General features: G+C 36.8%; 1 protein-coding gene across 1 annotated transcript; it reads right to left on the reverse strand.

The window, feature by feature from the left end:
- Positions 1 to 581: 581 nt before the first annotated feature.
- LOC134663925 (clavesin-1) lies at positions 582 to 26761 on the reverse strand. The gene is made up of 6 exons (XM_063520467.1): positions 26635 to 26761; positions 23118 to 23355; positions 12645 to 12801; positions 11469 to 11611; positions 3649 to 3810; positions 582 to 2520 (listed from the first exon to the last, which is right to left on the reverse strand). Exons 2-6 carry the CDS (start codon positions 23343 to 23345, stop codon positions 2335 to 2337), a joined length of 876 nt encoding a protein of 291 aa, XP_063376537.1. The 5' UTR covers positions 23346 to 23355; positions 26635 to 26761; the 3' UTR covers positions 582 to 2334.
- Positions 26762 to 27088: the final 327 nt, after the last annotated feature.

A 27088-nucleotide genomic window follows, 5' to 3' on the forward strand; every position in this document is an offset into this window, starting at 1 on the left:
TTAAAGGCAGGTTTTTCAATTTTGACAACCCGTTTTTATTATCCACCTGTATACGTACTTACCTATCTACCTTAACCTACTCTCTAAATTGTAATACTTTTATTACGATTAATCTGATATTTCCCTCCTTTCAATATACCTACATAGAGATATTATGTGTACATTTCTAACTGTATTGCAAATTGTATTGCTATTCTCGTTTACCGGCAACTTCTGACCGCCATTCTAACATTTGCATACATACATACATATTTAATGTAATACATTATGAAATAATAAATTTCAAGATTGATACGCTTGCAATAGGTCTAGCCAAAACACAGAATTAATTAGCCAAAGCAAAATCAGATGAAAAATGCTATAAGTATATATTTTCCACAGAAATTAAGAGCCTTTTGTGTGGGTAATAGAGTTGATTTTGCGTTGTTCAAAAACTGAACGAAACAAATCAAAAGCAACTCTGTTCCAATCGAATATTATTTAAATTTCATTGAACTGAATAAGTACTATAGGTATGACCTTGGGCCTGAGGAGGTTAAAGGGCGATTCATCTTATTAACTCATATTAAATAAAACAACCGTTACTTCCTATAAACTTTCTTTACTTAAAACAGATTTCTAAAAGGACACTTTTTCATGTACATATATATACATAAATTACATAATATCTATTCTTTGAGCAAGTCAGGTATATAACACATCAAAACATGTTTTTTTATGGAATTCGAAAGCTAATTCTTGGAATGATTTTTGGTGATGAGATAACTAGACATATAGATTGAAATTTTATCGACTCGCCATACTCATACTGATCAACTTTTATGACGGGACTAATGCCGAAATCGCAAAAAAAATTGGCTGTCCCATAGAAATCAGCGGCATCACATTGGTCCCATAATAAAAGTTGTTTAGTATCACCTATAAAGTCACTACGCAGAGTATGGCTAGTGGTTAAAATTTCATCCTGTATAATTACTGTATGAAATCTATCCACGAAGCTAGAGAGTTGTCTCCTTTGCCCATGTTTCTAATGTATATCACATACAAGTTGACGACTTATACCTAAACCTACATTTTGGTGAACATGGTAATCAACTGGCACATGTATACTACATAACATTCACAGCCTCTGTATATTTGAATCATAATTGTAAAAGGCACACAATTTCATGTCACAATTATAAATCGAACCACATTTGAGCATAAATTATATAGGTATGTATAAATCGTAATTTAATAAAATATTTTTCATTCATAGTATATAAATGTCATGATATTCACTTTTCCGTAATATTATGCAAACATATATTTCAATAATATTTTGAACCACTCGTTTCGAAGTAAAACGAAGACATGCAATTTTTGTGTAATAATTATGTATTTGCATCAAATATCACACTCAAAACATTGCAGCTGCTCCGACCATTCATAACGATTATTATTACAATAACTTAAAATAGCTACCTACATAACTAATCCATAAAGACATTCACAACAGTTGTCATGGGCATTCATGCGACACTAATTACGTAATTAACTAAGAACCCTAATCTGAACAGCAGCCTTTGTATGCTTGCTGTATAGAAACACTTGTTTATGGCAATCTTCTATTAATCTACTCTGACCCCTTTATCTTAGGACCTCGAGGTCGTGTGTGAAAGGAATCCATTTACACCTCGCGGGAGCGGCTTGTCGAATACAAGGGGTCTTTGTATACAGTTCGTGGCTTATCCACATACTTACAACATTAGCGAAGAGCATTTGTTGAACGTGTGAAAGGGACATTTGTGTTGACGCATATTAAACTTGCTTATCTAATAAAGTCCTATAGGAATTCGAGATACCTATTTGAGACCTCGGGGACCTAGATCTTGGAAGTTTATCTGGTGTTAAACTATTGTTCAGACTATTTTTTGCATAGTCCAGATCAATTTTAATTAGTGATCCAAAAGACTCGACCTTTTTAGCTCTTTTTTAGGGATCGCCTCATCTCTTGACGCCTAAAAGGCTAAAAGCCTTTTCTATTTAATTAGTAAAATAGGCTTTTAGCCTTTTAGGCGTTAAGAGATGAAGCGAGCCCTAAAACAAGAGCTAAAGGCTCGAGTCTCTTGGATCACTAATTTTAATATCGTCGGGTGACAAGCAAACGTCACTAAGTACTATCAAAAAATTAAAGTAACAATGCACTTTATTACATGTGTAACACGGTTTATTGTCCATTAATTTCAATGGTGTTAGTTAGTGACTTTTGCTTGTCACCCGACGATATATGTCAACACACGACACCATGCAGACAAATGCGCTTCACCGAGGAGTAAAATCCACTAAATGCATTTACGAGGTCTTTGCGAACCCGAAGGAGTTCCACTTCTCGATGTGCGGCATGATCTCGTTGATGACGGGGTACCACTCGGCGCCGCGGTAGTCGATGGCTGGCAGCTCGCCGCCGTAGTCCGCCGGCAGGTGCGACGGCGCCAGGTGCTTGTGCAGCGACGGCATCTTCGAGCCGTGGAAGAAGATCTGAGAATGAATGGTAAATAGGTTAAAATAAATGCGCATCGCAGTCACATATCACATCAGAAACAACTATGTATGTAGTTAAAAAGCACTTAGGGAGAGGAGTGTAATAATAAAAAGAGGAAGACATATTCTGCCCGCAGGTGTTATCGCATACTTAACACATTTGGCGCATTTAATTCCAAATTCAATAGTAGATTGTTAATCTCAAGGGACGGAAGGTCCCCATTTCTGACAAGATATGGCCAAGTGGGGGGTAGGTCAAGTAAGACAAGGTAATATAACCAATTTTACCAATAAACAACTCCATAAACCTATTTAGTTCGAGCCAGAAAGGGGTGCTTTCGCGAGTTAAATAGTCTACTACACATTTTGAACTACTATAACTGTCATTTAACAATTGAGGTAAAACGATCATTATTTATGGAATTGGGAATTAAATATCAGAATGGACCGAACCCCTTTGAACCGAATTTTTATTAACCCTAGGGCTGAAACGTATTAATTAAAACCCGCTTCGTAGATGGGTAGAAGCAGTATTACGGTCCAATAATATTGCCATTACTAAAATAGAAGGGGCTTCTATGTGCGCATGCGTTGAGAGATTTAAACGATTTGAACGATGATATTTCGGGTTTCAGAGGGCAAATTTTATGAATAACTATTTGGTATTTTTTCCTGAATCTACACATAACTTTGTGTAAACATATTCAAATTATTACATTATTTACTTTGTATCGCTGTGTTGGTGTAATGCACTTTGCACTAATAATGTTACGTGAAATTATATAGAGTGTGAGTATTGCAAAAAAATATCATAAATAAACTAAAATTATCAACGTTAACTTCTCTCTGCCTTATGCTAATATTTCGACAACTCAAGCTATTTCTGGCTTGCCAAGATAAAGGATGAAAGGTAGGCAGTAGGAACCTTCCACGCAAGGTATCCTCCTAAGGCCCAGCCAGACAAAAGAAGAATACAAAATTTGCGTTTTAATTTTGCGTTGTTGGAAAATTTAACGAATCAAAGCAAAAGTGACTCTGTTCCAATTGAATAGGATTTAAATTTCATCGAACTGAAGAGGTACTATAGGTAGGACCTTGGGCCTTAGAAAGGTATAGTATACTCACTCTGTTCTTGAGCTTCTCCCTAACGAAGGGCTTGAACATGTTCCAGACTACATTGAAGACCATGGGCTGCTTGACGAAGTGCACCTCCTTCAGCCGCAGCGGCATGGCGTCCTGGATGAACGTCAGCAGCCGCTTCGAGAACGACGGCGTCAGCCCCATTGTCTGCAAACAAAATCGAACAACTACATAAAAAAAGTTTTATTCCTAGTTGCGTCGATCTATGAACTCAAAACAAAAATGGCCGTTTTAACTTTGAACGCATAGATTGCCGAATCCAACAACATAAAAACTAGTTTGATGTATTCAAAAGGTACTTAAACACAAAATACAGTACGGAGCGGCCCCCTTTCTTATATACCTATTGTTAAATTTAAATAATCACGGTTATTTAGCAGTGGCGCTAGTGCGCACGTTGATGGGCTCTTAAAGAAGGTTAAAGAACACAGACATGATTATTGCACTCACTTTCTCAGCTGATAAAATAATAAGTATTGTTTTATTTTCAGATATTCCAGTATCGGTTGCTACCTACGAACGTTATAAGCACTTATTGATTATGATATAATCAGTTACATTAATTATGATACATAATAGGCACTTACTTACTAGTGATAAATTATAGTGTTCAAAGTTATCTACATGTACATCAAGTGCAAACGGACGTACCTATCTGCACTTAAACAATGTTAATAGGTAATAGTTACGTTGTCGAAACAGATTTTTACGGATATACAGTGTATGTACCCATTAACTCTGTTACAAGAACGTATATTTAGCCAAATATGATTAGCATCTAACCCGCAGCTTTGCAAATTGCTTACCAATAGAAGTCGAATTTCTTTTTAAGCACAATTTGCAGTAGCTATATTGGCGATAAATAGGCTATAACACTTCATAGATCACGGCCGTCTAGCGGCTGACCACAGGTGTCACCCTCAACATCGGACACCAGCGCGCCGAGATAGGAAAAACGTGCCCACACCTACTTGTATTTACCCGTCAAACGTTTATGTCCTTTAACCATTTGGAGAGGAAAACATACTTCCTCCATCGCCCTGAGACATGGAATGGAACGGATGTTTAACTAAAATATTGACCTATTTGAGAGCCCTACTCGGCAAAAATTAGCACTGCCGATAACTTGAACAAACTAAGCAAGATCGAGAGGTGTTTTCAAATAAATAATTATACACAATGTAGATGTTCTTGGACACCCTTGTTCTCATTGCATCTAGGTCGATCTTCCACGCGTGATGCATCTCAAAATTCCTAACATGCTACTATAACCGGAATAAACGTCGCGTTTTATGTACTAGCCTCGGACGTGACGTCCCTTGAGCCTAAACCCTGAATTGACGTTTTCCTCGGAGATCGATTTGTTGACCGTCCGATCATGCCAGCTCTATAAAAATTGATTCATGACACCTTCGTAAAATCACAAGGTTATTTGAGAATCTTTTAACTGTTTATAAATTTTGATGCAAGCATAACGGTCGATAATTGGTAATTAAGTGTAGGAACTCGATCATAAAAACTTGGAAGGTTGATTATAACAATTATGTGTTTGGAACAATGGTGACAGACACGTGCTATGAAAATTAAGTTTGACAAATGTATTACGCACAATAATTGATATGTGTAAAATCTATTAATAGTGCCTTCTAGCTTATATTGATATGAAAATTTGGTTGATAATATGATAGTGATATATGACGTATTAATTTTTAATCTATAGGATTAATATACAAAGGTGAATCATGTGTCAATAATTCATGATAAGTAGTTCATAAAATGTGTCGTGAAGGTTTTTCTAGATAATGAAGATCCGGCATCCGTTTTAAAATCTTGTAGGTTACCTTTGTTGCTCTCATTTTGTAACAGTTCCATAAATACCAAGTTTAATACGTTTAACAATAAATAAAGAGACAATAGAAAGGACGATCTCAAATATTCTTTGTTGGGAGTATAATTGCATTTGCTAAGTACTTCAATTTTAAACAAATACATTGTTTTAAGCGGTGTGTGAATCACGCGATGAGAAGTGCAAGTACCTTCAGTGGCGAAAACGTGAGTTTCATGCAAAATCATCCTGATGACACTACATCGGGATGATTTTGCATTTTATTCTCGAGTAGGGGCGGCAGTAACTTAGTACTCGAGAATAAGATGTATGACATACCAGGCATCGAAGCATAGGTATAAACAAACACTTTGTACTATTTTCCAGTTGATTGAAACTGGATTTTTACAACTAATAATAATTAAAAACGTGTAAACTAGGTACCTTGCCTACAGTCAGTAAAAATATATGCTCTACTAACATTCAAAATAGTTATCTAGAGACGACTTTACCTGGCATGAGCCTGTGATTATTTATTCCTATTTGATCTAAAAGTGACAAGCCGTAATTTTTCTCTTTGTTTTTAGGGTTCCGTACCCAAAGGGTAAAACGGGACCCTATTACTAAGACTTCGCTGTCCGTCCGTTCGTCCGTCCGTCCGTCCGTCCGTCTGTCCGTCTGTCTGTCACCAGGCTGTATCTCACGAACCGTGATAGCTAGACAGTTGAAATTTTCACAGATGATGTATTTTTGTTGCCGCTATAACAACAAATACTAAAAACAGAATAAAATAAAGATTTAAGTGGGGCTCCCATACAGCAAACGTGATTTTTGACCAAAGTTAAGCAACGTCGGGCGTGGCAAGGAATTTGCATTAGAGTATAAAAAAGATGAAAGTTAAAAAAAAAGATGAATTGATGGAAAAGATGTATAGGTATGCATGGTCATATCGCATTTGTTATAAGTCATGTAATGTCACGAGTAGCCTGTCGAATTGCACCCAGTCCCTTTGTTGTGGTGGCACGCATCTTTTGTCATTCGGCATGCGCGCGCGACGGCGAGTGAAAGTGAGGCGATAGCGGCTGCTACTGCCATCCCGTACCGAGCGATCACCTCACCGATGCCAGTACCGAGTGTGATATATGGTTGCGCATAGATGTTTTAATTGTAGAGGTGAAGTTATACTAGGCATTGTATTCATAGACATACAGATTATTTGTGAATTTGGTGGTTTTAAACTGATAGGTAGGTACCTACTCGTAGATTTGTTTACGAAGATTCGCTTTATCGGACAATACTCAAGAGTGGGTAAGCGATAAGCTTATATTAACAACAATATATAAACAAAGTATATCGCTCTGTACACGCGTATTATCGTTATTTTATTATTTAACTTTTAGGTCTTCATTAAATAATAATTTCTTCAATCATGTATATTCTACTAAAAGGTATATTTCTTGATTTTGAATAACTTCATTAAGAATAATTTCGTAATTTATTGTATGACTTCCCTAATGAATTCAGGGACTGTGCTAGCGTGCCAAACACCTGTACAAGCCACAATGAACCCTAACACAATAGGTGCAGAGGCCATTGACGCGTCTTTGTGGCAAAGCCATGTGCGCCTCAATCTAGGTTTCATCAAAGACGTGTATTAATGAATTGGGTAGACTGCAGAATACAAGTTACCTGTGTTTCTTATAATAATTGCTGATATCACATAACTAGGTACTGTAACTATAGTACTATATTAAAATTGACTTTTAACTTTCTAACTTGTAATGTTCTTATTAGAAACTGAATGAATTAATATTTCTGTGCAATAGGCTGCGGCTAGACTTGATGAAACGATGGAGTGGTTCGAAAATAATTTAATTATTAATACTTATACTTACATAAAACAAATAATATACCTATTTATGATGAGTCTTTAGTATCGAATGTTAGCATCAGGTACGAGTAGCATTATTATCTACTTCTGTTAGGTATTCAGGTACATAAAGCCAAAACGAGTTTCGCGATTTGTAAAGAGATTAAATGTTTATATTATGGACGTGTCTGTAGATTCATAAAACACGAATACAATGTGTAATCACGCGCTTCGTAACAATAACACAGATGCTATGTTTGTACAACGTAAATCTAGATCCATTAACAAGTGAGTGCTCGATTTCTTAACCTAATTGACTTGCAAGTTTACGTAGTTATACGACAACCTAAGCCGTCAGGGTATAAGTAAAATAAAATAAATACATTGTATATGACATTATTACATAAATTAACTAAACCGAAGTAAGCTCGTAAGAATGTTTTGGGCACTAAGATAACGATGTAAGTAATTCTATTCTACTCGTATAATAATAGAATTTGATCATTTCATGCAATCCTATTTTAGAATTGGTTAAGTTAGATTTGACTTTTTCAGGATAAGGCAAACTGCTAATTTCAAGAAATGATTGCCACATTGTGAAATGATCAATTCTAATTAAATTTGAAGATATTAGAACCCTGGACCATCGTTTTCATTGGCAGGGTCACTAGGCCACTCAGGCACTCACTCTAGGCCAGAAAAGCCGTCAAAACGAATGATTAAAAAATTGCATTAATAAACCTACAATGTTTTGACTTGGCGACTTGGTATACGTTCTCGTAAATAATCAGAAGTACCAATTAAATAACGGCTAATTGGTGGTATATTGTAATGTAACGTTAAATTACATAAAATGTAACTAAACCATGAGATTTATTTAAAAGATTACAGTCATTTTAAATGTGGTGAAGACATACGAGTAATGGCGAAACCAGCAACTCAACAATGAAGCGCAATGGCTGTTATGATCTAAGATAAATCTAAGGATTACCAACTATAAAACAGTATCGTTATGCATGCTGAATAAGTTTAAGTTGTATTGCTAGAATTAGTACAAGGTTAGTGTAAATGCCTAGTTAAAAGAACGTAAATATGTAGGTACAACATAACATTCGGTAATCATTTGAAATATAAGCCAAAACTGATATTACTGTAATAAAAAAAGCCCACAATATTAACGTTCTGCCTTCATATTTTGTCGTTTCGTCGGGTGACAAGCAAAAGTCACTAACTAACACCATTGAAATTATTAGACTATAAATCGTGTTACAAGTGTAATAAAGTGCATTGTTACTTTAATTTTTTGATAGTACTTAGTGACTTTTGCTTGTCACCCGACGATTTAATATGGGCTGTAATGGCAATAAACAATACTCTTACACTTTTGTCTCAGGCGACGCTAGTTAGCAAGATTGTTCCATAATCTGAAGTCAAACTGTTGATCAAGTCCTCTCTGGCTACCTCCCAAAAGGAGGGAAAGAATTGCTTCTGATTGAAGAATTGCAGCATTGATCAAGACCATCGCTACAAGTACATGTCTGCAATTCTGCATAACTAGTATAAGGGACCAGTGTTCCAGCCGTGTTTCAAAACAATTCATCAGTTTTACACGTGCTTGGCAGACTGTTTAGAAAATGAATTGTCAACAGAGGAAAGTCAGCGACTTGTCGATGAAAGGTGACCGACATATCAAAACCAAAAACAGTAAAAGTATAGCAATATTTTTAACTCTATTGGCATGCGGTCAACACTTCAAAGTCACTCTTTAAGCTCAAAAGTCAGAAAAGTCGTAGGATCGAACTTCCACGCGTAAGTTTGTCAAACATACCCAAGTATTATAAACGAATTAGTGAAATTAGTATGTGTATGCAAATATTTGTTGCATATCACCAAGCAATTGAGGCCTGTTTACCGTCCTAAAGGAGCCTCAAGTGTTAAGGCGCTCTTATAGTTGAGTTTTACGTTTCCGAGGGGGTGAAGCAGACGAGTGGTAGAACAGGCGGGCGGGCGCCCCGCGCACCCCGCCGCACCATTCCCGCGCAGCACGTGTACATCCTTATTCTGGCGCCATCGGTATTCTGAATATTCTGATTTATCAGTTCCGGGATTTTTTCCGGCAAATAATATCGAATAAGGTTTATTAGCAAATTCGTAATTTAATGAGTACTTAATGAAATTATATACAATATGAGAGTATACCCCGACAAACTAAGAACCTAATCAAATTATACCCAATTACTATGAGCTACCTACCTTACAAATATAATAGAGTTAGACCAAGAAAATTCTGCAACGATTTTGATTGCACACGCAGTGCAAGTGTTATTTTGAACGACAAACCTTCTTGAAATTATGATTAATATTGTTAAGTAAAACCGCACGTGCTACTTACGTGCAAAAAAGGGTCTTAATTATTTTATTTGGCACCTGAGCGCCGGCTAGGCCAACGCTCAAAAAACCAGTGTAGGTGCGCTCTCCGATAACGCGCCTTTGTGTCATCTCGATGACACATTTTAGACTGGTTCTGTAGCGTTCGACTCGCCGCACTCAGTAACCGGAGTACGTATTTTTTATGCAGGTGGTTGTGGCACGTGGCATGAGCGGTTTTACTTAACAATAGACAATAGGAGTCTGTGGCCATGAGTAAGCCCATTCATAATAAAAAAAAAGGATTAGCCGTCGAGCTCTATTTGAAAGCTACACACTATACCCATGTCGAATACTAGTGCAGCGTCGAGCACTAGTACTTCTACCTTACCTAATATTAAACACAAAACCATTTTAGGCATTTTTCGACCACTTCCCTTAAAACGCATGTAGGTAACTCGGAAACTAAAAGCGGTGAAATGGTTAGGTACCACTCGGAAGCCGGTGTTGCTCGAAGGGTACCACCATACACTAAACACTCCCACATAGGTATTTGAATCCCGTACACATATGTTTAAAAATGATTCAATTTGAAATAGCCTTTAATAAAATTTGTTTACACAATTTATCAATCGTGACTGAATTCCGGATTGGTTAGACGGGTGTGTGCCTTTGCTTCCCAACTTGTTATAAATTGACAATATGACGGGCGAATGTCTGAAATGTCACAGTAATTAAGAATTATTTTGCTTTTCTTCGTAAGAATGTTGAAAAACATTGTGTGTATAACATATTTGCATATTTATACAGTGGTTACCCATTTTATGAAACGTCCACTAAACTAGCATAGGTCCGACGCTGGCAGTGGCCACGGGCGTACTGGCGCGGGGAATAGGCGCAAGGTATTGCCGCGTAGGGTGTAATTTAGTAGGCAAAAGTTGAATTCATAAAATTATGAATGAAAAGATTAACGTATCGATAAAAGGACCAGCAAAAACGAAGATTTACTTAAAAGCTATCGAATGAGGTAAGTTTCATATCCATTTTCGTCGTAGTACTTCTAAAATATGGATCAAAAGACAGCTTTAAGCATGTTTTCAACTTAAGATTCTATCGAGAAAATAATGAGCCGTTGTGTTTCTGACAAGCAATAACGTAGTTCAAGGACTAAAGTTATACATACTAGAAAATAATGCATGAAATCCTTGTAAAAGTCTGTAAATATGGTTACAAAAAAGCGCATTTTACTACACACCGCGCCTTAACGTTTACAAAACATTGCAGTAACTATGAACTTTTCTACAGTAACTAAATCGTGATATTCATAACAACTACTTTGTCGACCGCCCTGATATACAGCGAACTACAAATTGCATGGACACATTATGAATAAATTTATTTATAAAGTGGCCATGCAATTTTGCGGCTGTGGTGTGGTGTACCTACGTGATAAACAGATCGATTTAGTTCGCTTGTGAAAGTCGTGAACAAGTGTCTCGACTGTTAGGTAGGTCGTAAGAAATCCGTAATAATAACAATTCTGATTAAACTGGCCTGTGCACACCGAATGCGTGTGCGTAGACGTGCACGTACGCGTTGTAGTATACATATCCTTATGAGAGACGGCACACCGCTTGCGTGACGTGTGTGTGTGCGGCTCCAACATTTTAGCGCACGCGTACGTAAGACACGTCACGCACACGCAAGCCGGTGTGCACCGGCTTTAAATGAATGAGTGCTAACCTGCGTCCAGCCCATGTTGTTGAAGTCCATGATGACGACGGTGCCGCGCACCTGCGACTCTGGCTCCAGCATGGCGGCCTCGTGGATCAGGTAGAACAGCCGGAACAGCTGGTCCGCGTTCACCTTCTTCGGGTCCCAGGAACCTGATCACCATCCAGCCATCAATACACAGCCGTATTTTTTCAAACAAAAACGTCACTTTTGACACTAACATATCCGATCCATATCGTTTCAATATCTAGTATTTGACGTATCACATTGTTCAAATACGGCTGACAATGTTACTTTCTAGTTTGTTTTAAGAAAAATAGAAGTGATAATAATTTATTTGTTTTTAACGTAAAGGCACCTACTTTAATCTCTTAATAATATAATATAAATTAAGCATTACTTACATATAAATCTTGATAAAACAAACCCTAGTTTTAAGATTGAAAGGATTAGAATTGAGATAAGACACCGATATAATACTAAGTAGGCTTGCTCAATTAATCCTTGGCATAATATTTACTTCGTATAAGTACACTTATATTACGCAAATAATAGACTTGAAGGGAAATAGATGCAACTTATTTTGAAATTGTATTAAAACAATTGTTCATTTATAATGAAACGTACCTACATCGTTTTATTATCTTGTTATTTAACTATCAGCTTTGTTCGTGGTTTTTTCTATGAATAAAATAAGATTTGAGAGGGTTACAGTTAGGTACTTATCTGGTAATTTTTGGAAATAAATAAATCGTGTTGAATTCTTTATTGATTGAGTTCTATACACGAAACGTATAGATTCAAATACTGGACGATATTAATTTTTTTGAAAATGTTACCGTATGGAGTGATTTATTACTGTGATTAGTAGGTATAGCTACTTAGCTACCTAATAACCTAATAACCAGATATCGTAACTTTTACAGCATTTTTGATGCAGGGAAGTGGTGTTAACGGAATTAGTATAGATAATTCCAACTGAAATGGTAAATTAAGGTTAATATTAAAGTAATTAATGCTAATTAATCATTAGGATTGAAATCGTTTATACCGATTCCGTTAACGCAACTCCGCTGCACCAAAAATGCTGTAAAAGTTACGATGTCTGGCTAATAAACAAGCTTCCCTCTGTGACGGGACAAGAGTTTAGGACGTGCATAGGCCGGTGAGTTATTCAGTATTTACCTCCGGCGTTGACGATGAGCACCCGCCGACCCTTGTGGTCGCGGCCCTTCATGACGTTCACCACGTTGTGGTTGAGGAAGGCATCCTTCTCGTGGTCGGGCATCAACCCGTCTAGCAACGACGCATTGTCTCGCTTGAACTCTGCTATCCTTCGCATCTGTGAAAAACATGCATTATTAGTAAATTCTAACCGTGTTTTGACCAGAATAAAAAATGTAATAACTATTCCCAATGGTTAATATATTAATCGAGTGGCATAAGTCTTTTTTTGGCAAAGTGCTGGTAATTTATCTCGGTTATATACGAAGAAAAAGTAGTCTGAATTTTTACAACACACTTATTGAAGGAAATGTAACCTACATTTGTTTATACATTCGTTAGCTATGTCGCATTAACCGCGATCGAAAAGACAACAAATTTGTTACAGCATTTCACCACTGCGTAATAAAATTCCGCCTTTCGCATTCGCATACAAACATATTATACATTTGTACAGTTGGTGACATTGGAACTGCTTGTCATCATAATAATCAAGTCGTTTACGATACATGGGGACACAATGAACCTCATTTCCTCATATGATTTGAATAATTTGAGTAACTACTAACTACACAACAAAACAACAAAACTACCGGGAAATGATTTGCTGAAGAAAATATGCAACTACTTAAGTGGGCAAATTGTGTAGCAAATCAGCCATGACTGAGTCGAAAGGGCAGTCTATAGCCGACTGGCCGTTTTAGTGGCCATTAATTACGTAGGTACGGAGACGGTGCATGAGAATTACAACACAGGTTAAAGTTTAATGCACCTGAATTTATTGTGCTATTAAAAATCACATGAAGAATCCTAACGTATCATTGTAATCAACATGTGACGACAATAATATCGTTAAGTTATCGATTACATGCATCATAACGGCTCAGTTTGTTATTGTTTCAAAGAAAGCTATAAACAATAGATTGCGCGTCATATAATTATTTAAAGATCTGAAATTCCAAAAAACAGGAAAAAAGTGTAGTAGTTTTAATACTTAAATATTACGGTACGTATGTAGGGTTAGTCCTGGTCACGTAGCAATTAATCACCCTGTATAAATGTATATAAGATATAATCAAATCATATGTACGATAATTGAAAGAAGATGCTTAAGATTCTAAAATAGCAGCCGGATTATTCAACATAAGACATACGTAAGTCAAAAAAGCCTCTCGTCATTGTGTAAAAATTTTGGGCAATCCATCTTCAGGATAATTTAGATTGCCAGCAGACCCCAGCTGCATATGAACGACCACGGGTTGCCCAACCACGTGCGAGCGGCGCGGCGGGTTAACGACTGATTGCAATAACGCGGCAACCCATACCTCCAGAGCAACCATGAGGTTGCCTAATCATTATTCCGTTATTAAATGTAATGGAGCTGCCAATCGGTGCCGTTGCATCGACATAGATTGCAATCAATACCATCAAAATGATGTATATCACTGTGAAAAATGAATGCACTTAAGACTTTCTATGTAAGAAACTTTTTACAAGCGCCTTATGCTGACATGTCAATATAGAAAGGTACTAAAGCAAAGATACCTACTTAGCTGTGTGAACAGTAAAGACATTCACCACTTTTTACTTCAGCAGCATTCGCGTTGTATAATAGTGTTACTACTTTTTAACACCAATGGATAAAATTATTGACATAGGTAGGTACCTACATAATTATTATGTCATTTAATTTGCCGCGTATTAAGTATAAGTAGGTATCAATCTTGATGGTACTTAAAATCTGTTTTATAATAATGCAGTTACAAAATAAATAATACAATACAACTTGTTTACACCTACTAGAAAACACTTGGACACGGTAGAGCACAAGGTAGGTAGTACGTTTTTTTTTTAGATTTTGCTCAAGAATTTTTATGTACTGTCATAGAGTCAGCATAAGTTAAAAATAAATAATATCACGGATCCAACAAGGACGTGTCCAATACATTTGGCAACTTTCGCTGGTATCTAAAAAGATTTGATGCTAACTTTGCTGTACCTACCCTAAAGAACCCTGGTCGATATTGAAAATGAAAGGGCAACAAACTTGAAAACCGTAAATAAAAAACATAGAAACAAACACTAGTTACAGCTACGCAACGAGGTAGAAAACACTTTAGAGCTAGAATCAAAACGTACCTACTCGTCATTGTGATTTTCACCTACATCCTATACAAAAAATATTAATAAAGAAAAGGCACCTCACAAACAGATTTAGTTACGCATAAAAACATAACCTCTTGCTATGACGCAACTGGGTAAAATAAAGACTCTCGTCAAGGCTTAGGTACCCCTCTGAAGTTGCAAGCGTATACAATAAGTGTATACCACAGTATGGAAGAGAATTGCTCATGCCAAAAACCAATCAGGTGAAATGCAGAGATATATTTAGTTACTTTTTCAGATTAAGGCCCCCCCCCCCCCCCCCACATCTGGCGTCTTTCGAGCGTCGGCGTCTGTCGGCGTCGGTCCAGCGCTATGGAAAATGACGTCGCTGCGCAGTTGCGTCGACGCTGCGTCGACGATGCGTTGACGTCAGCCATAGAATTGTAGACGCCGACGCTCGAAAGACGCCAGATGTGGGGGGACCCTAAACAGGTCATCCCATGTGAGCTAGCAGCGCAGAAACTACTTATTTCGCATGACTTCAGACAAAGTGACGTGTGGACACAAAGTCGCCAAACTCCGGGTGCAGATGGCACATGAAGAAGAATGCAATAAGGCAAAGTAATTTGTACCATATATCGATATAGATTATAAACTGTTAAGTGTAGGTACCTACTGGAGCGGCTGTAGGCGAGTTGCCTGTGCGCATCCGGCTCATATCGCAACAAACGCGGGACGTGTCACCGCCGCGCCGCCGGCGCCGCCGCCCTTTGGACCATCGTAATCTAACACAAACACTACACTATTACCACTACATAACTTATTGATACTAACCATTCATCAATTATGTCATGTAAGAGATAATGATAAAATAATTAAATATTATTGCTGCCAATCTACCGGTCCTATATTAAGTATATTAAACAGAGCGTGTACTCGTACTACCTAAGTTACGTGCGTAGGTATATAGAAAAACAACTACTTGGTGGAATGAAAACATCCGACACCCAATGCGTTACTCACATTTTTTTAAACCGGGTTTAAAACCGGCATGCATTATTAAAAGATTATTCCATGATTTATAGATAAGAAATTACCTACTAGGTCTAAAATCCATATGAATGTATACATACACGGCAATAAAGTCCTATTTATATTTACTATAAAAATATCGTTTAATTTAAAACATAAGAGCAGGCAAAGCGAATTAACTTAAGAGTATTCTTATAAATCTTATAATTGTGCAAATGTGCACATTACATATACTTACTCATACATATATAATTCGACTAATTCATCTATATAATAATTATTTAATTCAAGCTTCAAGCTATATGCTAACTCTACTAGCACACCTAATTATTGATTTACCTACTTATTAAGTTGAGTGTTGAGTAAAACATGACTAAGCACTTTGAACGTATTTTGTTCTGTCAATAAAACTAAAAACTGGGCAAGGGCGAGTCGGACTCGCGCACGAAGGGTTCCGTAACATAATCCAAAAAAAAAAGCAAAAAAAAACACGGTCACCCATCCAAGTACTGACCACTCCCGACGTTGCTTAACTTTGGTCAAACATCACGTTTGTTGTATGGGAGCCCCATTTAAATCTTTATTTTATTCTGTTTTTAGTATTTGTTGTTATAGCGGCAACAGAAATACATCATCTGTGAAAATTTCAACTGTCTAGCTATCACGGTTCGTGAGATACAGCCTGGTGACAGACGGACGGACGGACGGACGGCCGGACAGCGAAGTCTTAGTAATAGGGTCCTGTTTTACCCTTTGGGTACGGAACCCTAAAAATGTGGTAACTTATGCATGGTATGCATACAGAGTTACTGCGTTTGAACTTTGAGTAGCAGAGCGAGATTCGAGATTTTTTCAAATTAACTAGTGACGAAAAGTCACTTTGAATAACATAAGGAGTTAATAACATTATGACTTATGAGCCTTAAGAGTATTTCCTAAGAAGTATTAGGAAATAAAGCTAATTATGTAACTCCCATCAATGTTTTTAATAACGTCGATTATTTATTAAATACAAGAATGAATCACATTTATGTGAGTATGTAATATCAGCCCAGTGAAGTCATTGTTTACTTTATTCACACATGTATATTTAATGTGCAGAGCTTAATTAAAAGTTACGAAGAATCTTAGTATATCTTGGCATTGGCCCATACTTAAGATGCAGTACAATCAAATAATTTTTAAAATTTACATTTGACCGAATCACCATCACTTTTCATAAAAGGACATGATGAACTTGTTATAAAACAAGTAGAATTGAGCCCCACTCCGAATTTACGTTCCTAAGTTAGTATATATATACGCACTAAAAACGATTGCAACGGAAATCCTCCGCCTGGTAACTAATGATAAAATGTAACATTTTTTATTACATATTTATAAACCTTGGCTCACACAAACATTAGGAACCTTGGCACACTGTTTTCCCCAATATCGTAGAACGGTGAGCTATTGCATTCTTCCGTATGATTCAATCGTCGAGCTCATAAATACAATTATGCATGTTGCACCGAGGTAGCGTGATTAATTCATAAGATAAACAACCTGTGTTATCGGTCCTAAGACGTATCAAAAAATCACTTAAGTAGGTACATACATAATAATTCCGATTTACGTCAAGATTACAATTATTACAAAGTTGAAATTATTAATTTGTTCGTATATTCGCTAGCCTATAAGAGGCTAGGTTATAATTTAATTAGGTTAATATCTTGCAATTAGAGGTCATCGAGTATTGGAAGGAGGTAATGATTAATTCATTCTTTGGGTTTGATGGAATTAGCCCGGTATCCTTACGATGTCTTCTTCGGTGAAAATCTAATCTATATAAGTACAAGTACGATCCAAGATCCGAACCCCATACTCGGACTTAAAAGTTACAATGAATTTATTACCTACTTATTTTCATCCAACTAACAATACATAATTGCATATATTTACTTACTGGACATAAACATATAGTTTCATTTGTCAGTTTTAATACATACCTACACTAACACACACAAACCGCTGATTTAAACTTTCACGATTATTAAACATTTTTAAATTGCACAACGGTATTATGGGCACTTAATCGCGTAGTTAACCACCTAGGCTAGTCAAAATTGAATTAAAGTACCGATATAAAACTAGCAATGGTCCTGGTGGTAGCTGGCGGGGTCCCCGGTAGCCCTCGGAGTGCCTCAAGGTTCAATTCTTGGTCCCTTCCTGTTTTTGGTATACATTAATGACTTACCAAAAGTTGTGCAAGATAGACATGATATAGTGTTATTTGCAGATGACACTTTCCTTATATTTAAAGTGGACAGAAAGGAAAATAGCTTCGAGAGCATTAATGACGCGCTATCTACCATTGTAAACTGGTTTACGGCAAACAATTTGCTTTTGAACGCCAAGAAAACCAAATGCATCAAGTTTACGCTACCTAACGTCAAGCAGGTAAATAACAGCAAGATTAAAATAAAAGGTGATACGCTGGAATTTGAGGACCGAACTGTTTTCCTGGGAGTCACTTTAGACTCCAAACTGCAATGGCATGCACATATAGGCACTCTAGCCGGAAAACTTAGTTCAGCAGCCTATGCAGTGAGGAGAATCAAACAGCTGACAAACGTAGAGACGGCCAGGCTGGTATACTATAGTTACTTCCATAGTGTTATGTCTTATGGAATTCTGTTGTGGGGAAAAGCGGCAGATATTCAGACAATATTTGTGCTGCAAAAACGAGCTGTACGTTCCATCTATGGACTGGGCGCTCGAGTATCCCTAAGAGAGAAATTCAAAGAAGTTAACATTCTTACCGTTGCATCTCAATACATACTAGAGAATATTATGTATGTTCGGAAAAACATCCACGAATTCAAGGTTAACAGTGATATCCATAACTATAACACTAGAAACAAACATAAACTTGCTGTGCCCGCCCACCGCCTCCGTAAGGTTAGTACGTCTTTCGTCGGGAACTGTACACGTTTTTATAACAAAGTCCCCACTGATGTAGTGAATTTACCACTTCACAAATTTAAGTCGCACATTAAGCACTCCTTGTTACGTAAGGCGTACTACACTGTAAATGATTTTATAAACGATAGAGATGCTTTTAAGCCGGTAGCTTGATTGGTTTCATTAGTATAATAAGAATTAAATAAATATTGTTTTTTTTTTTTACACTGTGAATTAAATATGCTAGTGTCCAGTAGAATTGACACATGAGACAATGATGTTCTCGCTTGATTATATTGTTTAATTTAATTTTAGTTTTGGACACTTGGAGACCTTATACATCTCTAAGTACATATTTATTTATTTGATTTTTATTTTTGATTGTACATACTTACCTATATTTTTAATGTTTCTGACACTTAGAGACCTTTACATCTCTAAGTCAACTTAGGCTAGTAATTATGTGAAGCTATATTACTGTCTTTTTATGTAACATATGAGCACAAAATGCCGTGTCTTACAGCTACATGTTATTACTATTTTAATATTAATATAGGCCGGTAGCTTGAACATGTCATGCTCGCTTAAAAGTCTTTGCTTACGGTGGCGTTGTTGATCGGGTCGCCACTTTCCCGAATGAAGGTTGAGGGAGGCGATGGCTGAGATACGCGTCATACTCGTGAACGGGTGCTGTTTGTGGAGACTGGTCTGTTAAGCTAACACGAGCTATTATACTTAGTAACTTTTATTAATTAATTACAGTGAGACGCCTCATTCTATTCTCGTATGTTTCTTTTCTTTTAATGAATGTATTAATTATACAGGATATTGACTCTTGGAGACCCTATACATCTCTAAGGATAACTTGATAAACTATATAATCTTATAGTTCTGACACCTAGAGACATTTACACCTCTAAATATTATAGATTTTTTTTGTGTGTGTTTTTTTATCTGTATTTTGTATGTAATTCGACATTAAGAGACCATATACATCTCTTAGTAATTGTAATACGTTAGATTGAATTGTTAGTTTTATTTTATAAAATTGTTGATGTTATTATTTTTGCTTTTATGTAAATTCAATGTTGACGTGTAAAAGTGCCCTTGTGGCCTATTTGCTGAATAAATGTTGATATTTGATATTTGATATTTGCAATAAAGTCGTAATAAAGTGCAGCAATGTCGATGCCCTCACGGAACTGTGCAATATGACTTACATGTGTATTATAATAATGTATAGCCGAGTAAGAGAAGTAGTTGACATTGGGCGCTGCTGACAATATTTATTCTGCCGGTCCTTGCCGCGGCGATGTTTTGCGCCAGCAAATAAACTAAGGATAAACCAATTAACTACATGTCTTCTGAACGAGAGTTTACTCTCAGTGATAGTAAATCTTGGCAGAGGGTAGCATACCTAATCGTTTCAATATTTGTAACAAGTTTTACGATATGCCATTAAGGTATATTGGTGTAGCTGCAATCGGGCCAATAACTGCAATTTTAACCTGATCTAAAAATCTCACAGACAAACAAACTAGAACCCCATAGCCTAGCCACCTACAACATGTCCCGTAGAAAGTATAATTTTAAATACTGTACATACTATTACAGAAACAACCCTGACGCGAAAATTATACTACATATATCCTCAAAGACATTTAATTTACCATGTCTGCCATAAAAAAAATCGCATTAAAACCCAACAATTTTCTTAGACCTACGTAGATATTAGACAACATTTCCCTGCCAGCAATTTGCTCTTTGAAAGCGCTCTAATTACAGGGGTTAAGCGAGTCTCGTGAAGGCATATCACTCGTCTATCCAGTTTATAACGAAGTAGTTTCCACAGTAAGCAACGAAGAACGCCTAGCAACGAAGAAGTATTCGTTGCTAGGCGAGGATAACGTTGTTATTCAAATGCTGCTGTTAGTTTATATGGAGCAAGCATATATCGATAAGCGATGCACTTTGACATCGGCTATCGTATGCTCTTCCGGATGTCGTCATGTATGTAATAGTCTAGGTATCTCCTTATGTAATTGTAAGTGGGACAAACAGAGGTTACACTGTTTACAACATTTATTGATAATGCCTTTAACTATTAAGTAATCTGTGAAAGATAAATTATCGCTAATGTTTCCATTCATAACTTTAAACAAATGCTAAATCTTCTGTTTGTCCTTTTTCATCCGGAAAAAGTGAAATTGTTTAATATAGTCTTTAATATCAAAGTGTTAACATCGTCAATATTTACGCTCGTGTAAGACAGCAACGATCGGTCGTTTGTTATGTCAACTCACCGCCAAAGAATAAAGATGTTACGACAAAGCGTATAACAGATTAATTTTGCTTGTGGTGTTGCAAAAACGAAATGTTAATATCTTATGATGATAATTAATCATCGTTACTGCAGAAATAGTTATAGGTACAGAACTGATTTCAATATAAATGTTTTTTTGCTGATGTTCGTAGTTTTCAGCATCCAATAGGGGCACACATATTTCTACGTAGGTACATAAGTATAATCGAATTTAAACTGTTCATAAGTATAGGTAGGTAACCTCGTATAGGTATAATGATACGTACCAATAGATCATAATACCTACAATTTATCTCGTTGACAAAACACTTAAATCAATAATACTACCTAATAACAGATATATTTATTTAAATAAATTTAATAATTGCAGACTGTGCCTACACGAATCTGTACAGTCTACATATACAGCAGAATCTTCTGCATCGAAATTAAACAAACCGGCCACCGTAGAGCAAGGACAATGTAGCCGTGCGGAATTAAGACTGGCGCAGAAGGAATTTAATCAATATTCATACCTACTTAGACATTGTATAGATTAAACCTGTGTTGTACTGCCATTGGTCTGTAGTAAAAAAATAAGAATAAGAAGTACCTACCTATATCATTGCCCGAGCAAACGCGAAATGCGAGCGATATATTTTCTTTTTAACTAGTGCAAAAATGTGTTCGTACATTTGACGGCTTTCTTCTATGCATTACTCATTCTCGTGAAATTTTGTGAGCAGAATCAATAATTACTTATATGTATTTTTATTCAGTTTTTTTTTTAATGTTAAAATTGCGGATCCATGGGGTCTCGCGAGGTCTACAACTCACAGCAGAAATAATTTCAAAAATGTTTTAGGCGTAATTTAAAAGATACGAAAGACATAACGGAGATTACGCAGACATTAAACGGCGAGGTCTAGGCCAGTCCCACGAAGTCGACCGTTAACTTCTAACACCAAAGAATTACTCAACAGTATGTCATTACGATGGGTAGTTACGCAAATTTGGTACGCTGCCGGCAGCCCGTACGGCATGCGCAAAATTTGTCGGTCTATGAGCACTTATTGTATGTATAAATAACACATCGGTGCCTAAATCATGTTGCATGCCTACTATTGTTCTTTGGTCGTATGAAATGGACAAAACAGCATATGTAGTTATTTCAATATTTATTTATAGTGAACGTTTTTTTATTGTATATCACCACCTTGACCAATTTAACAATTTAACACAGGGCTAACAACGTTCTCATTCTCACGAGTGTTTAAAAAAATGTTAAAATAATTGGCAAGCAGTTATGGAAACTATAAAAAATACATATATCTATTACACTTAAATTTGTTCGGGTATTTAAGTAGGCGCTAGTACTTTGAGATATTAATATCTAATCTAGCCAAATTTAAAACACGCACGCACTTTTGCGTCGCGGTAGGTTAAATTAAATTAAATTGCATGCCGCAGACCAACGAAAATATACAGCTCATTAAACTAATATCTACTTAACTATTAGGTATTATCCATCGTGGCAAAATGTCGAAATAATGAATTATGGAGCCCCAAGGATTCTGCGGCGCCCCGTTTCACAAACAACCGGTCGCTTCGTTATGCGATTGACGTGGCTACAGATGCAGTGACAAACGTGGTTAAACAATGAATTATATAACTTGCAGTGAGTTTGAACTTCTGGCGAAATATCATACACAATGGATAGTTTGAGGTCAAATTAGTTTTCAAAATAATGAATATAATGATGCTGCTGGTTTTGGTAATTACTATCATTTTAAAAATAACGAAAACTTTCGCAAGTTTTATTAACGTAACTACCAAAACTACTTATCTAAAAAAGGGCCAGGCCAAGATAAAAGTAAAGCTATGCTTAAGAGAAGTCGACGAGAAAAGATAGCATTTCTTGTAACCGATAGCTCATCCCAAATGGCTAAAGTCACGAAATATCGATTTTACAATCTTATTTCTCCCATTGAAACATGTGAGTGTTATATTTCAGGACCTAAAATACATAATAATATCAGGTGGGTACTCACCAGTGCGAGAGCGCTTTCCGGGTACCACTTGCAGGGACGTAGAAAGATTGTAAGCGTTTCATCGTCATCCGCAAAGTTCAGGTCCTTGTTCTCTTTGAGCAGTTCCCGCAGACGTTCCAGGGCTTCGCGCACGCGCTCGGGGGTCTCGCGCAGCTCCTGCTCGGCCAGCGCGCGCGTCTCCGCCGACAGCTCCTGGCTGCGCTCCAGGCGGAAGTCCGTGGAACTCATGGCGGTTTAACTGTTGAGGAAAATTCATCAGTATTCATGCTGCATAAATGGCAGGCGAGTCTTTCATGGGAAAATGGCACTATGTGTGTGGTGCTCATGATTGATACGGGCTTAGGATGAAATGCTGAAGTTTATTTTATTTTCTCAACTAAGTATTATAATTGTAAAAGTAAAATCTCTTGTGTTACCAAGTTACAGTTACGAGTAGGTCAAAAAAGTTAGTAAGAAGAATATTTATAACGCGATGAGCAGCGGACGTAATGTTAATATTAAAGGAGGTGTAATGCCATTTGTTCCCGCCGGGCACAGATGGAAATGAATCAATCATCTTTATCCAGACAGAATGATCCTTAGATTTGTATCCGAATCTGGCAATCGTGGCAATATCATCTCACTAGTGAGTAACTGTTGTGCACGAGTATCTTAAGATAATTATTAAAACGAAGTTAAGTAATTTGTTAATTTATTCGTGCGTGATAGCGCTAGCGTAACCGATGCTTGAACTTGAAATAATATTGAATGTATCGGACAATGGTTAGGTTCGGTTAGTCTCAAAGTTAGCAATTTTAATCATCGTTACTATCTATTACCTACACATTTTTTATTCTTAAGTAAAGCAAACTATGCAAGGTTTAATCGAAATTGTTTATCTAACGTAAAAGTTAATGACGATTATTGAGATTCCTGTTAAGACATGCAGACTTCCTAGAGATGCCGGCCGTCGGGCTTGACACTGGGCGCGAGGTGAGTGAGGGCTCCTTAGGATGGCGGGCACGCGCGCGAGTGGCCGCGCCGATTTAGATCGTTTACTATTCACCTGTCTTCGGAAATTAACCGACTTGATTTATCACTAGCGCGGATTGTACGCAAGATTAATGCGATGAGTTGTAAATCGCTATAATTAGGCATTCGCTACTTAATTAAAGGCTGCTAATCAACCACAATGTTGTTACAGTCGATTTTCAAAAACAATTATGGTTTAGTCGCTTGTAGTAGGTAATAAACGGATTCTGAGATATAACTAACTTTGATCTAAAATAAAGTTTAGGGTGATTAATCAACTGATTAAAATAAATAGTATTTTAAACATTAATATGATTAGGGTCAGTTAAAACAGTTTAGATTTTAGAAATTGATGAGCATTTGTAAAAAAATGCAGTTACTTTAGTACCTAATACCTTATCCATATTTGAGTTTTAAATATCAAAAGATCTTTAAGATTTTCGGTACAAAACAAGATATTTTCTTATTCAGCTACATTGATAAGATTCTGTTTATCAAAGAACTTGATTAAATTCAAAGAAAAAAATCTTCGAACCAAAGACACACTACTCGAATATTTATAGCCAATGTTTGCAGACAGTATGAATACCCTCAGGGCATAAATTAAGAGAATGGTCACATTTTACACAGCGTAACTAATTACCTAATTCATTATTTTAGTCACTAACTTGGTCAGTAACACTCATATGTAAATACTGTACTCGTGTCACAAATAAAATTACCTATAACCAATAATGCACTGTATAGTCGATAAGTCTCACTATCACGATTTATGTGCATGGCTATAGTCGATATAGGGTAATTGCGTCAGTTTTCCGTCCGGTGTCAGTTTCCGTCCACTTGACAGATTAGTGAATAACACATTTCATTTATAATTTGCTATTTACGAAGTATAATTTTTATGTAGATAGATAAATTATTTAGATATTAAGGATGCAATAAGTCCAAATTTGTGCAGCAATGAAGGTTTATATTCCAATTTCGTCAAGTGGACGGAAACTGACACCGGACGAAAACTAGCACAATGACCCTATAAGTACATACATAGATATATTTGTTACCTATGTGGTATTTTGTTTGCTACATACTTTTCTATCTTCTTCGGTTTCTATCTTCGGTTCAGTCAACTCTGCATGCACGCGCTTAAGTTACTACACTTGTTCCCAATTATTTTGCACACTTGCATATTGATTTGCATCGATAGCTTTTCTCTCGCTATAACAAAGTCAGCAACTAGACAATGTATTCCTTACGCAAGCAACTTTGATATATTTCGTCTATTGATGACTAAGAAACCTGTCTCTTATTGTTACATTTCTCTTAATCGCACTGAAATCAGTTTTTCAGGGTGTTATTTATGTTAGATAATTGTGGCGTTTTTAGGGTTTCGTACCCAAAGGGTAAAACGGGACCCTATTACTATGACTTCGCTGTCCGTCCGTCCGTCCGTCCGTCCGTCTGTCACCAGGCTGTATCTCACGAACCGTGATAGCTAGACAGTTGAAATTTTCACAGATGATGTATTTCTGTTGCCGCTATAACAACAAATACTAAAAACAGAATAAAATAAAGATTTAAATGGGGCTCCCATACAACAAACGTGATTTTTGACCAAACTTAAGCAACGTCGGGAGTGGTCAGTACTTGGAAGGGTGACCGTTTTTTTTTTTGCTTTGTTTTTGGTTTTTTTTTTGCATTATGGTACGGAACCCTTCGTGCGCGAGTCCGACTCGCACTTGCCCGGTTTTTTAATTAAAGGTATCAAATTTTTGGCTATCGATAAGATTGATTTCAAATTGAAGCTTTATGGAAATAGCGTTTTATTCACAATCGACAATAAGTAGGGGAGGTAGGAGTAGGAGACCATTGGGGAGTCGGGAGGCTCGGGCACCCCCTTGTAAATCGTCCTAATAAGGGGGTGCCCGAGCCTCCCGACGGCTCAATGGTCCCCTAACCCGTACCCTATTGGTTTATACCGGCACATTTATGGTAAGGTAAGAATTTATATTTTATTTATGATGGTAAATATAAATAAATAAAAATACTATAACTACCTATACAAATTTACGCCGATCGATTATTTATACCAGTTCTCGGAAATGTGTACGAAAAAAACAATGAAAATTATTAAATTAATAAGCCAACAAAAATGTTTCATTACTGACGAAGCAAAAAAAGGTTTCATTACTGGATTACAACGCCTAAAGTAATGAATACCTACATAGGTAGGTACCTTAATTCAACATTTTTTTTGCGTTCCTCTAAATTGCCTATAAACGTTAGGTGTAACAAAATTGTAATTCCTTAAATTTTAATTTTACCTCTTTCAAGTAAAAATCACTACTAAAAGAATCACAATTGTAATTTCGAAAACAAAACAACGGAACTTAATTAGGTACACAACAAGCGAAAACAAACGAGCACGACACTGAAAGATGCGAACTGGTGCAGTCGCGCTCCAATTTGTTCACACAAGCGAATAAACTTGTGAAAATCGCACACTAACCTCGCTTGGATCGCGTAGAGGAACTCGCGCGCCGGTGGAAATGACAAAGGGCGGGAAATCGATCGTGCGGCGCGAGAGAGGTGCGAGCGAGTGTGCGCGCGCGCGCCTTCGCGCCCCTTATATACGAGCGATAAGGCGCTCTTTGTGATCGCATAAACACAGGGTGGTAAACAATAAACATATTAACTACCAAATTTAAACCGCTAATGATTATGAGGGTCATAAACAAAGGGATGAGACGGCGTTGTTATGTCATCTTTTTTGTGGTTTCTTAGATGTCTTTGTGGTTTTGTACGAATGCAGAAGGGACCTTCGTCCTTGATGCCGTTCATGCCATTGGACTTTGCTTTGGATCAGTCACCGCAAGTCGGTGCACCCCGCTCGCATCCAATCCAACGTCCGCTTGATAAATAGTAAAAATACTACTAAGTACTAAAAGTACTACGTACGTACG

This window comes from Cydia fagiglandana, chromosome 4 (genome assembly GCF_963556715.1).
Source record: "Cydia fagiglandana chromosome 4, ilCydFagi1.1, whole genome shotgun sequence".
Lineage (NCBI taxonomy): Eukaryota > Metazoa > Arthropoda > Insecta > Lepidoptera > Tortricidae > Cydia > Cydia fagiglandana.